Below are 13987 nucleotides of genomic sequence, written 5' to 3' on the forward strand. Positions count from 1 at the left end.
GGATAAAGCATTCCCCTTAATTATTAATTCTGCATAACAAAGAAATACAAATGTGAATTTATTCATCTATTTTAAAGGAATACATTTCAGTAGTGATCATATTTCATCCTTAAATGAAATGGAGAACTGGTTAATGAAATGGCTTTGGTTCAGGAGAAAAGAATTTGAGGCCAAACTCTACTATTGACAAACTGTGAGACTTTTAGTCAGTCATTTAAATCTTTATGCTGCAGTTTCTTCATCTATAAATGAGAGAAGATAGTATCTGTACTACTTGACTCCCAGAATTGTAATAATGAGAATCAAATGAATGGTAAAACACTTCATAAACATAAAATGTATAGAACCATCAACTATTATAATATTCTCAGTTTTTAAAGAATTAATTTGCTTGTTCAACTTTCACAATGGGGGAAAATAATCAACCCTTGTACATGTAAAAAAATGTAGCCCTGCTATTTATCTGATGAGGTGTGATGGTTTTGAATTTATTACCTGTAATAATGCAGTCAAAATCCTTTGAGGAGAGGCTACGGATTTTGCGCTTCTTATATTCTGGTGGGTTCTCACAGTAGATTTCTTCAACTGTTGCATTGGTGGTGTCTAGCCACTCCACTAACCATTTCAGTTTGCAGTCGCAATTAAATGAATTCCCTCTTAAGTCCCTGAAAAACAAACTTCAGCTGTTGTTGCTGTACTAGGACACCATCTCTGTAGGAATTAATTGTATTTCCACCAGGGACTTGTACAGGGCCATTCTCTATCCGGGTTTAGATCTTTAACTTGGGCTGGGAAGCAGGGAATAGACATCTTGTCTTGGACACAAGAACAGCTAGATTCAAGTTCCTCATCTAATACAGACTGACTCTGGGCAAGATATTTATCCTTGCATTGCCCCCCAAACAACTCTCCTAGACTCTTTTAAGTTACTAACCAGTTACCATCCCATATTAATAGTGGGAGTTTCCTTACTAGAAATTCCTTAGATGAACAAATAATCAAAATTAACTTGGATTTAAATCAGTCTGTTTGGGCTTGATTCTCTCCTTCTGGGTTCAGAAGGATGCAAAGATGGAACCCCCTAAGCCATAGTTTTGGAGAACACAGTCTTCCTCTTTAACTCTTTAAGGTGCTCTCCCCATTATATTGTTAGAGAATAAGTTGAATATTCTAACACATGATTTTACGAATTATTTGTTATTTTCTTTTTTATCTTATAGATGCATACATTTAATTAGTACCCCTCCTGCCATGAGGTGATGTGGATGGATGTCTGTTTTCTTTTTTTCCTTTCTTTTTTTTTTGGATGTCTGTTTTCCAATGGGAATTTCCTTCCACACAACTGCATTACTAATGCAATCATAGTGTAATTCAGGTTATTTTCAACTTAGAACCACACACACACATACACACATGTATCTGGACCACTTTTTGGTTCAGAAATCCATTTTCAACAATCAAGATCCTATCTTTTACAGTTAAGTTGAAATTCCACCTTTTTTGTGGGTCCTCAACTGTTTAGTCTGGCTGAAAGCAATTTCTCCTTCCTTTCAGTACCTGTAGCCCTCATAGGCACTGCCTCATATTCTAGTGATTTGTGTTTATTCCTTACCTCTCATGCTCAGCTGTAGGCTTCTAGAGGCCAGGGAACGCATCTTATTTATTTTTTTACTCCCTAGGATTCTTAATCATTTTTTAAAAGTATGGACCCCATTAGAAGTCTAGTACTGGACTCCTTGAAATAGTGTTTTTAAATGAATAAAAATAAAACACATAGGAATACAAAGGAAATCAATTATATTGAAATGAAGTTTTCAAAATATTTTAAAAAAATTTCATGAGCCCCAGGTTAAGAACTCTTCCTTTGATCTCTGCCACCATGTCTTAATGAGGAGTAATGATCATAGTTACTAAAAGGCTATGCCATTGGACGGCAAGCTCTGGAAGGTCCACCAAATTCCAAGATATTTAGTCCAGATCCAGCAACAGATTACATATCTCTTTTCTGAGGACCCCCCAGCTAAGTTTGGAAAGGGTCATCTGCAAGTGGCTGACCACCAGGGGAAAAAAAAATTTAACAGTCTTTCAGGAAGACATGAAGAGTTTATGACCCATGTTAGAGAGGGAATACCCCCGATAATGAGGTCATGGGTCCTCAAAGCATCCTTGGCAATGTTCTGCACATTAAATATATGTCTGAGGGAGGAGAGCTGAGTGGAGCTGAAGCTGAGGTCAAGATGAGGCTGTGGGGCTTGTGTAAAAATGGACGTAAAAGAGGGAAACGAGATAAGCAGTATTATATAGTGAAAAGAGTGATGGACTTGGGGTTAAGAAGGTCTGATTTTGAATCCCACTTTATGACAATTGCTATCCATGGGATCCTGGGGAAGTCCTTTAACCTTTCTAACCTAATTTGCTCAGATTTCTAAGATTTCTTCCAACTCTCAAGCTATGATGCCATGATCCTAGAACTAGACATAGATTAGATGGCAGGGACAGGTCAAGATGGGCTGCAGGATTGGATCTCTAGACTCTCTGAATATTTGTATGTATTTTCTGATGACTCCATTGCTGATGAATAAGGCTAGGTTTAATTTGCAGGTTCAAATATGATCCTTGACCTCAGACTACATTTGCTTACTTTTCGTTTTGTATAATTGGATAATTTAGAAATCATTTGGAATGCCTGAGGTGAATAAAAAAATAGTACCTTCCATTTGAACTTAGAATGTGACTCACAGTCATCTTCATTATTATAGTATGATCATTTAAATATTCTTTCTGGTAGAAAGTAGAAGAGTAGAAAGAAGTTCAGATGAGCACCTTCCACATCAAATCCTCCATAAAAAATATTTCTTAATTGGTAGTATGAAAACCAGATATACTGGTTGGTAGTCTTGATCACAGGCTAACTCTGGGTCAGTTCTGATCCTGAGGATTCCTAGAAGATTAGGTCAGTTTTCCTGATGTCTTAGCACTTGGAAGCTAAACAAGGTTCTCTGGTACCTCTTTATTGCAATTGTTCTACCATGAAGCAAATATTTACAGCATCTTCCCCTGCCCCCCAAGCCTAAATCAAGCCTTGGGCTAGTCCCAGAGATATAAGCTTAAATTATAAGGATCCCAGGAGGACTAACTCATTTCTGAGGCATTCCAACGAGGTCAACTTGATTTTAGACTTTCTCTTGAATTTGTTCCAGGGTTGGATAGAATATTCAGACTCATCTAGATCCCCAAGTCCATCTCCAAAACCAGTCAATCTTCTAAGAATTCTGTGGTTCAAGAATGGTCCAGCAATAGCTTGATTGGGATCAATAGTTAAATAATCTATATGCTTGGACCCAAAATCTAGAGATGATTTGGGACCGAATCAGACCTAGGAGTAGGAATAATAGTAGAAAGGGGTTAATGTGAGCCTCATCACTGGCTTGCTGGTACGGTGTTAGAAAGTCTACAATGAAACACCTTACCACTATATGTAAGAGAATTAAAAACTGGTTTTATAATCTAAAGGTCCTAAGTAATCTCAGAAGGTCATAGGCTCATAAGATTTGCAAATGGATGACTATGGTCCCAGATATTGTTCTGCTTATATCATTGTGATATTCTATACTATAGAAATCATTACATTATCTATTATGAAGTATTACATTGTAATGGAGTATTTATTATATTGCTGTTCAACTCCAGGCTTACAGAAATGCTTGCTATTATATTCTTTTGTTTTTAAGTTTCATCTTCCTACTGCAAAAACTTCTCATTCTGAAGTTTTGTTTTGTTTTTTAAAGACTTTTCATTGGGAAAAAATCCAGGATAGAATTCCTTTCCTAGAACTAAAGTCAAATTCCTGAGGATAAAGTCTAAAGATTTTCTTTAATCCAATGAGAAGGTTACTCTGCCTTCTCATCAACTATTTTTATGTCAAATAACTAATAGATCTAGCTTTTCATCATTAAGATATCAGTTTCCCAGAATCCTTCAAGTTTTTCTATGATCACTTTTCTGGATCTCTCATGAGGGAAAAAAAGGTTCTTTATATTTTAGGCTGTTTTTCCTTGTTCCTCTGTATACAGATTGCCAAACTCCTAGGTGTACTAGATTAGAAGAATGTTTTCGTGTTATGTATTCAGAATTATTAATGGCAATGAGCACCAATAATATTGTGGGATATTCCTTGAAGGAGAGTCAGACTAAACACTGTAGCACAATTTAAATACAATTATCTAAACCATCTGGTACCTAGTTTTCTCAGTATTGTTTGGAAATTAATAATTGCTGATGTCTTACACATTTGTTAAAGAGTCCAGGCCTTTGAAAATGTCTTTGGGGAGTGTTTGGAGATTGTTGTTTGCAAGACTCCTAGGGAAAAAAAAAGAAAATTTCCAATCAGTCTGAATAAGTGTGATATTCCAATGATATGTCACATACAGATGAAATGCTATGAATGCAAAAGGCCTGTTATAATCATTACTACATCAATTCTTTCCATTATTCATGCATTAACTTGCCACATTTTTTCTTGCTACAATGCATTATCCTATTATATTTTCAGTTTCTACCCTCTTTTTTTTATCATACACTCACCATTTCTAGCACTTATGTAAGATAGAAAGTGATTATTGAATGTGCTCATTTTATAGAAATAATAATGATAGCTAGTATTTATATAGTACTTTAAGTATTTGCATAGTATTTGTGAAGCATTTTGTAAATAAAATCTCAGGGAAGCTGATGATTCCATGGATAGAGAACTAGGTCTGAGATGGAAGGTTGTGGGTTTAAATCTGGCATCAGACACTTCCTAGCTGTGTGACTCTGGGCAAGTCACTTAATCCCAATTGCCTAGCCCTTATTGGTCTTTTGCCTTGGAACCCATACATAGTATTGATTTTCAGACAGAAGGCAAGAGTTTAAAAATAAATAAATTCAGTTTCATTTGATCTTGACAACAACACTGGGAGATAGGTTCTATTATTATATCCATTTTATAGATGAGGAAACTGAGGCAGACAGAAGTTATGATTGACTTAAGGTCATGCAACTAATAAATATCTGAAGCTGTATTTGAACTTGGGTCTTCCTGACTCCAAGTCCAGTCATCTATTTACTGTGCCACCTAGCACAAATACGATACAGATATGATTCTAATAATATATTTCTGGAACAAATTCCATGATCTCATTCTGAGATTCTTGAGTGTTTTGTGGTATAGCTATTCTCTAAGTTATAAATACTTACCTTTTGAATAACCCTATGTATACTACCCTGCATCCACATGTAGAAACTAAGTCTTGAAAACTAGTAACTACCTATTGACTAGTGCAGAGGACTATCTAATCTAAGATTGCTTTTATATCACCTTCATTCTCTAAAAGAATTTAAATTAAATTTTATTTTTTAAATGAGCAGTTATTAATTTCTCCTTCCCACCTCCCTCCAACTCTGCTGAAGATAAGAAAGAGACAGACAGACGAGAGAGGAGAGGAGAGGAGAGAGAGAGGGAGAGAGAGAGAGAGACAGAGAGGGAGAGAGAGAGGAAGAGAGAAGAGAGAGACAGAGAGGGAGAGAGAGAGGGAGAGAGAAGAGAGAGGAAGAGAGAGGAAGAGAGAGAAACAGAGAGAGAGGGAGAGAGAGAGACAGAGAGAGAGAGAGACAGAGAGGGAGAGAGAGAGGAAGAGAGAAGAGAGAGACAGAGAGGGAGAGAGAGAGGGAGAGAGAAAAGAGAGAGGGAGAGAGAGAGACAGAGAGAGAGACAGAGAGGGAGAGAGAGAGGAAGAGAGAAGAGAGAGACAGAGAGGGAGAGAGAGAGAGAGAGAGAAGAGAGAGAGGGAGAGAGAGACAGAGAGAGAGAGAGACAGAGAGGGAGAGAGAGAGGAAGAGAGAAGAGAGAGAGGGAGAGAGAGAGAGAGAGACAGAGACAGAGAGAAATCCTGGTAATAAAACGAATGCAATCAAAACAAATTCTCTTACTGGCCACACACAAACATTTTTGTCTCATTTTGCATATTAATCCATCACTTCTCTATCAGAAGGACACCATTTCCTTTTTTCCTCCTTGAGGCTTCTATATAACCTACATATGATAATCCCTTTTCTCCTGTTTTTTTTTTTTATGACTCAGGATTCAGTTAAAGCTAGCAAGCAATTTCTTCTCATACTTTTTGAACCTCCTTCCTATTTCTCTTGTCCTAAGGAAAAATATCTGCTTCCTTTTCTTCCCACTTGTGACCCCCACTCCCTTAAAAGCCCTTATTATGTTGTTAAGTATAAAATGTTAGTGAAACATGTTTCAAGGGCAAGAAAATGATAAATTTTGAAGAGAAACTGAACAGAAGAACTGATGCTCACCAAAACCTTTGAAAACGTTCTGAAGTTCCCTTCAGATTCTTCATAAAATCCTACTTCTTCATCCTCTTGTAAGCAAACCTACTTTTTTTGGTCAAATATCAACATACAAATAAAACTGTTGTGGACTCTGTTTTACTGTTTCATTTTAGCAGCGACACGTCTATTTTCTACAACTGTTTTCAGTTGACTTTGGTGAGTCTCCCCACCATTTATAACATTGCTTTTAAGAGAAAATATGCTCTGAGCTCCAAACCACGAATTTCTGGACAAACTGGGAACATAAATTCATTTGTCAGTTGGAGATTGACTGTACTTGTCAAAGTAATGCTAGACCACCCACCCATTCTGAAAACCATCAGCCCCAACAAATTGTCATGACTTTAGTAGGCATTGAATAAGTACTGGGGGAATGATAACTGAATGAATGATTTTTTTACAAGCCGGGAAATTGTTGTCTTGGACAAGAATCTTTTTTTTTTCTTAATATGTGTGCATGATTTGGAATAAACAGATTTTCTTGGAGTTTTGATCAAGGGTAGTGGGTTTAGCTATCATCCATTGCTGTTTAGAAATTGCTCTTTTGACGGAGCTCCATATGAAGGCAATGAGAGTACTCTAGTCAGAGAAAGCAGAAGAAAATGGACCCAGATACACATGGCCAAATATGGAAAACAGAGATAAGCCTATAGAACATTGAGTGTAGCAAGTTGAGAAAACTGCTAAACATAGCCCCCCACCCCCACGCCACTTGTTGTCTACTTTGGCAATAAAAACTCAACAGCCTGACCCTGGATTTTCTTCTCTTCATTCTCTTTCCATTTTGTTTACTTTGGTTTAGACTCTATTTTTGCTCCAGAAAGTACTTTTTACCTCTGGCTTTTCAGCTCCACAATCCACATTCTCTTTGGCTTTTTTCTATGATGCTTAAAAAAAAACAAACAAAACATCCTTATTTTCTGTCTTAGAATCCATACTGTATTGGTTCTAGGCAGAAGAGTAGTAAGGGCTAGGCAATGGGGGTTAAATGACTTGCCCAGGGTCACACAGCTGGGAAGTGTCTGAGGGTAGATTTGAACCCTGCTGCCCCATGATGCTCCCTCCTGACCTGTTACCTTACATAAGAATTTCTCTGTTGCAGCAGGAAGGCTTCTAATAGCAGTGTGATATTTTCCCAGTCATAGTCTATGATTGCTCCTGTCCCTGGATGGGGCTGGAGGAATGGCACATATATTAAGACTGTGTCTGCAATAATTTACTGGACTTTCTCCAGCCAGAGCTTGCCAAGAAATCCCACATGAACCATAACTGGTAATGTGCAGGCTAGTTGGAGTAGGCTGGTGCTGAGCATTCTTTGCATAGGTTCAAACCTTCCTATTCTGGGAAATTACAAAGATCAGAAGTCAGTTCAGGGGCAGCTTGGTGGCTCAGTGGATAGAGAGCCAAGCCTGGAACTCAGAGGTCCTGGGTTCAAATTTGACCTCAGCCTCAAACATTTCCTAGCTGTGTGATCCAGGGTGAGTCACTCAAATCCATTTGCTTAGCCCTTACCACCACTCTCTTGCCCTAGAACTAATACTTGGTATCAATTTTAAGACAGAAAATAAGGGTTAAAAAATTTTTTTAATGAAAAACGAGTCAATCTAGGCTTGTGACATATGAGAATCCTTTAGACTGGTTCAGATTTATTGTCTTGCAAAAATACAGGAACTACAAAAGATACTTTAAGTTTCTGAGATTTAGGCTGAAGAATCAGCCAGGACAAAGCTGCTGTGGGCATCAGACTCAGCTGACAGGGGGACATGAGCTCTTAGAGTGGCTTCTTGGTGCTCCTAAGATACTAAACAGTTTTTGCTCCTGCAGCAAAAACTGTGAATGAAAGGAGATCCAATCAGTGCCCTGAGCTCATCGGAGATACCTGATACTTGAAAAAAGAATCTAATGGATATGTTATCTTATCTGCTCATCTGGATTTTCCCAGCTCCATCTCTGTCTGTCAGGCCATTAGAAAGTCAAATACTCAAACTGCATTATCTCAGCTCCTTGAAGAAATATCTTCACTAAATTATCATTTAATGTCCTGCCCTCTGCTCTTCTAGGCGATCAATGTATCCCTTGTTGCCGAACAGCATTTCTGCAGCTTTTGTAAAATTGTGGTTGGGACATCATCCATTATGCTAGCTTCTCAGGGTCCTTTGTTCTAAAGCCCCATTCGTCCTTTAAAAAAAACAACAAAACGTTTCTCTCGGAAGATGAAGCAAAAATGATATAACTATGTTTCTTCTTTTCCCTTTGCTGTAAGAAAACTTCATGCCAGATTCATTGTTCTGGTGATATTACTTTCCACCAAACGAAGGTGCCTGAAGACATCTATTCCTTCTGCTTCTTTCTACATTAGTTTATCTTTAAATATCTTATCTTGTATTTAAGATGGTAGGCAGCTTCTAGACATTTTGGATGTAGGTGAATACTTCCATTTTAAAAAATTGAATACATTTTAAAAAAAGTAATCTGCGCTTAGGAATAAGTTAGGCACTTGTAGCAGCTGCACTAATGGTTTCAGCTCATGAAATTACCATTAATAAATAATCATTTCAGTACATTAAGCAGTATCCTAGCAACCCAAGACAGTTAACATAGCTTCCAAAGGTATCTTACCAGTACATTAAACAGTTTCCTAGCAACCTGAGACAGTTAATGTAGCTTCTAAAGGTGTCTAACTCCCTGGCAAGGTGGAATTTACATATTCTGAGATTTCAACTCATAGAATTTAAATCAACAAGTATTATGGAATAGCCTCTTAAGTGCTTTGATTCCGATTCTGTAGAGGATACAAGCTATATGCAGATGAAGAATGACATAATAAATACTAAGTAGGATTTAAGTTCCAAATGAACAAGACCCATGAAAAAGACTTTGAGGTTCTGTAATTCCATGAATCTTCACACTTAGGGAATCATTCCTTTTTTTTTTTTCAATTAAAATCAAATGCCAAAGGGAGAGGTGATATTATAAAATTTATTTTCATGGGAAGAGTTTTGATCATCAGGTTTTATTGGGAAGAGAACAGAGAGAATACTGGAACTCCTAGATGTTTGAGATGGCAGGGCATGGGGTACTTTCCAAGGGGCAGAAGTAATGGTTGCTAAACCTAAAGTTTACTGTTGTCATAATTTTGTTAAATTATTTTTTTCATGAATTTAACAAATACCAGATAAAGTAGATATTTACATAAACACAGATCAGAAAAAGGCCTGAATATGAAACTGTAAACCTCTATTAAATGCCACTTCTTTCTTTTAAAATATGTAAGAAATTTAATATATAACTTAAAAACCCAAACAAACCTTATTTTCTGTCTTAGAATCAATTCTAAGTATCAATTCCAAAGAGTGGTAAGGACTAGGCAGTTGGGGTTGTAATCTGCCCAGTGTCACGGAAATAGGAAGTGTTTGAGGTCAGAGTTGAACCCAGGACTACCAACTCTTTGTCCACTGAGTCACCTAGCTGCCCCAACATATAACTTTCAAAGGTGTTCTGTTTGTCTATTATTTTGCCCTCCCTTCTGTTCTCTTCCATGCATTAATTTTTCTTTTCCTTCCCTTTTTTGAATGTGTTACCCTATCCCCACCTGCCCTCTCCTTCTCCTGCCTCCAACTCCCATTGGAAAAAAGAAAAACAAACAACCCCCACCATCCATAACAAATATCCAGTCAAGCAAAACAAATTCTCTCACTAACTCTGCCTGAAAAATATATTGCTTATTCTTCATCTTTTTGTTAAATGATAGCATGCTTTACTGCTGGTCCTCTGGAACTGTATTTTAACCTCATAATTTTTCCCTACCTTTCAGAGATACTATCAATGGTTCCTAGGGTTGCGGACACAATAGATGTTCAATACATACTGCGTGGATAGAATTTTCATTCCAGGACTCTTATCCAGCATCCCATTTGCGTGCTCATGCTGAGTGCGAACACTGCATGCGTATGTACAGAGGATAAAGTTTTGGTGTGACCCCGCCTCTCCCTCTCTTTCCCTGAACGCAGCTGCTGAAGCTGGCATTCAGCCAGGCAGGAGAATTTACACACATGGTCTTACTTTAGTTAGAAAATTTGGCTTTGAATTTCTATTTCTTTTTTTTTATTTTATGGAATTAATACTTGTAGTTACTGATATTAATTTAAATCTTATAATACTAATTGACTGACACACTGTCAGAGCCTGAAAGAGATCCAGGAGAGATAAATGACAGAAACCTGGAAGGTTCTGGAAGGAACCTTAGAATTTTTCTAACCTTTCATTTTTCAGAAGAAGAGTCTAGGGTCCAGTGAAATGAGATAACTTACTCAAAATGACACATTGACCTTAGTAGCAGAGCTGGGACTGACTTTTAGGATGGTGCAATTCACATCCAATGGCCCCCCAAAGTGAATCTGATTTATGTTGATGTTACTCCTACTTCCTTTCATTGAATCATAAATATAGCATATGAAGGGACCTTAGAAATAATTTAGTTAAGTCCTCTAATTTTACAAATAGGGAAACCGAGACCAAGAAAGGGTAAATACTTTGCTCAAAATCACATAGGTGTTTAGTGGAGGAGCTGGGATTTGAACCCAGGTGTATAGCTTTCTTTGCATCATACCCACATTGTCTCCTTTCTTGCCTCTTGCTCTGTACTCTAAAGGATAGATCGCTTTATAAAATAATCTCTCCATCCCTTCTTTTAGCCTTTGTAGATAAACTGGTAATATTGCTGGATAGCCAGTGTTAATCCTGCTCCATAATCCTCAGCCAGGAAACTACAAATATGGAGAGAGGGATGCTCATCTAGGTCAAAGATGACTCAGCCTCCCCTCTTCTCTCTGTCTTAGAATTGCTAGGTCAAGCAAGAAGATGACCCAAGGAGCTCCTGGCCCCCAGGATGGAAATGGCCACCATATTGTTGGGGAAAAAAAAGAAAACCCAGTTCTAACTCTGTTAATTACTATGCAACCTTGAGCAAATCCCTTCCTCTCTTTGGGTTTTAGTCACTTTATCAACAAAGCAAGAGAACTGGGCTAAATGACCTATAAAATCCCTTTGAGCTCCAGAAAAGTCCATGAGGTATTTTGAGTTTTTGTCCTAAACTAATCATCGGTTAGTTTAGACTCAAGAATTTAGAAAGCACCCACATCGATTTAGCCTAGATCTGGTTATTTACGTCCAGTTTGCCTTTAACTTCTTATTGTTAATAATGGGGTAACTAGGTGGCACAGTGGATAGAGTGCCAGACTGGAATCAGGAAAATCTGAGTTCGAATCTGTCTTTATTAGACACTTACTAGGCAAGTCATTTGGCCCTGTCTGCCTTTGTTTCCTCACCTGTAAAATTAGCTAGAGAAAGAAATGGCAAACCCCAATGTTGTCTTTGCTAAGAAAATCCCAAATTGAGTCAAAAAGAATCAGACATAAAGAACAACTGAACAAAATATTATCTGGGTCCTTACACAGAGGCATTGGAGACCTGTGCTTACCTGGCAAAATTCTTACTGAATGGGGCTAGAACCCTTTTATGTTTGGGTCTCTAGTACCTAGCATGGTACTTGGCACAAAGTAAGTGCTTAATTAATGCCTATTGATTGATAGATCTAAAACCATTATTATCTAGACTGGACATTTGATTATTTTATTTACTGAAGACTTAAAACTCATTGTTGGAGTAGAACTGCCAAATGTCCACAGATAGCCTTTGCTTTCAAACAGGAATCTGGGTAATTCCTTCTATTTTAGGGTTTTCTTTGTTTACATGGGAAAAAAAAAACATCCAGATCTGAAAATGGGACCAGCTGGAACCCCACCCCAGCCCACCTCCCAGAACAGAACAGACCAACTCAAACGGTACAGTTTCCCAAAATGTACTGTCAGGGCTATTGGGTTCTGTTGTTAGGAAAGTACCACCCACAACCATATGTGCAGGCCTGTTCTCTGTATTGTAGATAGCCTCGTCCTCATTTTTGTCTCACTGAATCGGTATTTCTTAAAGAGCAATCTTTCAAAATTCCAAAACATTTTTAAAATGCATAAGTACTCTCTAAGTTATTAGAGCTGTAGGAATGGCTATTAAAATTCTAGCTTGCAAATAAAAAAGACCTTAGTAGGTTCTTCCTACCTATCCATAAGAATGTATATCTCTATTTAAATATACTCAGCATGTCATTGGGGATAGAAAGCTGGCCTTGGAGTCAGAGGGACTTGAGTTCCTGTCTTGCTTCTGTCTTTGACTCAGAATAGGACCATGGCCAAGTCCCTTAATCTTTCAGAAACCCCCAGGTAACTCTGAAACCCAATGAAACCTGCACCCATGGAGGGAGTTTTTTTTTTTTACCAAGAAGTGCCTTGCATAAACAGAATCATTGATTTGAAGGGGAGTTGGAGGGGAAAGGCAGTAGACAAATAGAAAGAGCTATGGTCTTGGGGGGGTCAGGAAGGCTATGTTTTAAATCTGGCTCTGATCCTTACTAAATATGTTATCTTGGGCAAATCCAAGCCTCAGTTTCCTGTTCTATAAAATGGAAAAAATAATCCTCATTCTATCTACCCCCCTTCTATGGCTCAAATGATATAATGCATGCAAAGCATTTTGTAATTCTCAAAGAATTATCTAAATATAAATTTTTAAGAAGTTAAGGGCAGGTACAGGGTACAGTGAATAGGGTGCCTGCTCAAGACTCAGGAAGACTCCCTCTTCTTGAATTTAAATCTGGTCTCAGAAAATGTGTGACCCTGGGAAAATTGTCTAACCATATTTCCTCAATTTTTCATTTGTAAAACAAGTTGGAGAAGGAAATGGCAAACTATTCCACTATCTTTGCCAAGAAAACTCCAGATGGGGTCCTGAAAAGTCAGACACGACTGAAAACAACTAAACAACAACAATTAAGGGTTAACAGTGGGATGATAAACATCTTATGACAAAGACTTATTGTGTATCCTATGACATCCAGTACAGTGCTAGATATGTGGTAAGTGTTCGGTAGATACTTGGAAAGTGATAAAAATTCTTCCCAAATGTTACACATAAACATATGCTTACAATAATTCCTCCCCAGACTATTGGATCAAAGCCGACCTGATGTGATAGCTTAGGAAATATTACTAATAGCTCATGGGTACTGGAAGACATATGAATGCTTAGTAAGATCTTATTACTATAGGCAATAAGCTAATATCAAATTGTTCTCTAAGGGCAGGTTTAGAACATTGAGACCCAGGAAGATGGGATAAGGTTGTTGCTTTTTAAGATAACTATTCAAAAAGAATTTATTGAGTCCCTGCTATGTTCTAGGCACCTTGTTTAGCCCTGGAAATACAAAGACAAAATGGCCCTAGCTCAACTCAGTTGGGGGATGAAATTTCAAGATGCCAGAAAGGTTCCTTTGGAAGGCTTTAGAGTCATATTGTGAATTCCAAATCCCTTTGTACGCTGGGTCTAAGAGCATACTGGCCATTGCACTGAGTTTCTTAACTTTGGAATCTTCCATTTCCACCTATTATAATTTGCCTTGTAAGTCAAGCCTGGAACCCAAAGTCTTTCATTGGCCAACAGCTGTATTTTCTCTATATTAGGATGGTCTGCTTTCTCTGGGATTGGGAGAGTA

General features: G+C 37.7%; 1 protein-coding gene across 2 annotated transcripts in view; it reads right to left on the bottom strand.

The window, feature by feature from the left end:
- Positions 1–13987, bottom strand: part of LGI1 (leucine rich glioma inactivated 1) — a 56389-nt gene that overhangs the window by 3359 nt on the left and 39043 nt on the right. For both annotated transcript variants that reach the window (XM_001367147.4, XM_016428386.2), the window contains 2 exons: positions 4288–4359; positions 496–665 (listed from right to left, as the gene is read on the bottom strand). In XM_001367147.4, coding sequence (XP_001367184.2) covers positions 496–665; positions 4288–4359 — 242 coding nt within the window. The remainder of the gene's footprint in view (positions 1–495; positions 666–4287; positions 4360–13987) is intronic.

This window comes from Monodelphis domestica, chromosome 1 (assembly GCF_027887165.1).
Source record: "Monodelphis domestica isolate mMonDom1 chromosome 1, mMonDom1.pri, whole genome shotgun sequence".
Lineage (NCBI taxonomy): Eukaryota > Metazoa > Chordata > Mammalia > Didelphimorphia > Didelphidae > Monodelphis > Monodelphis domestica.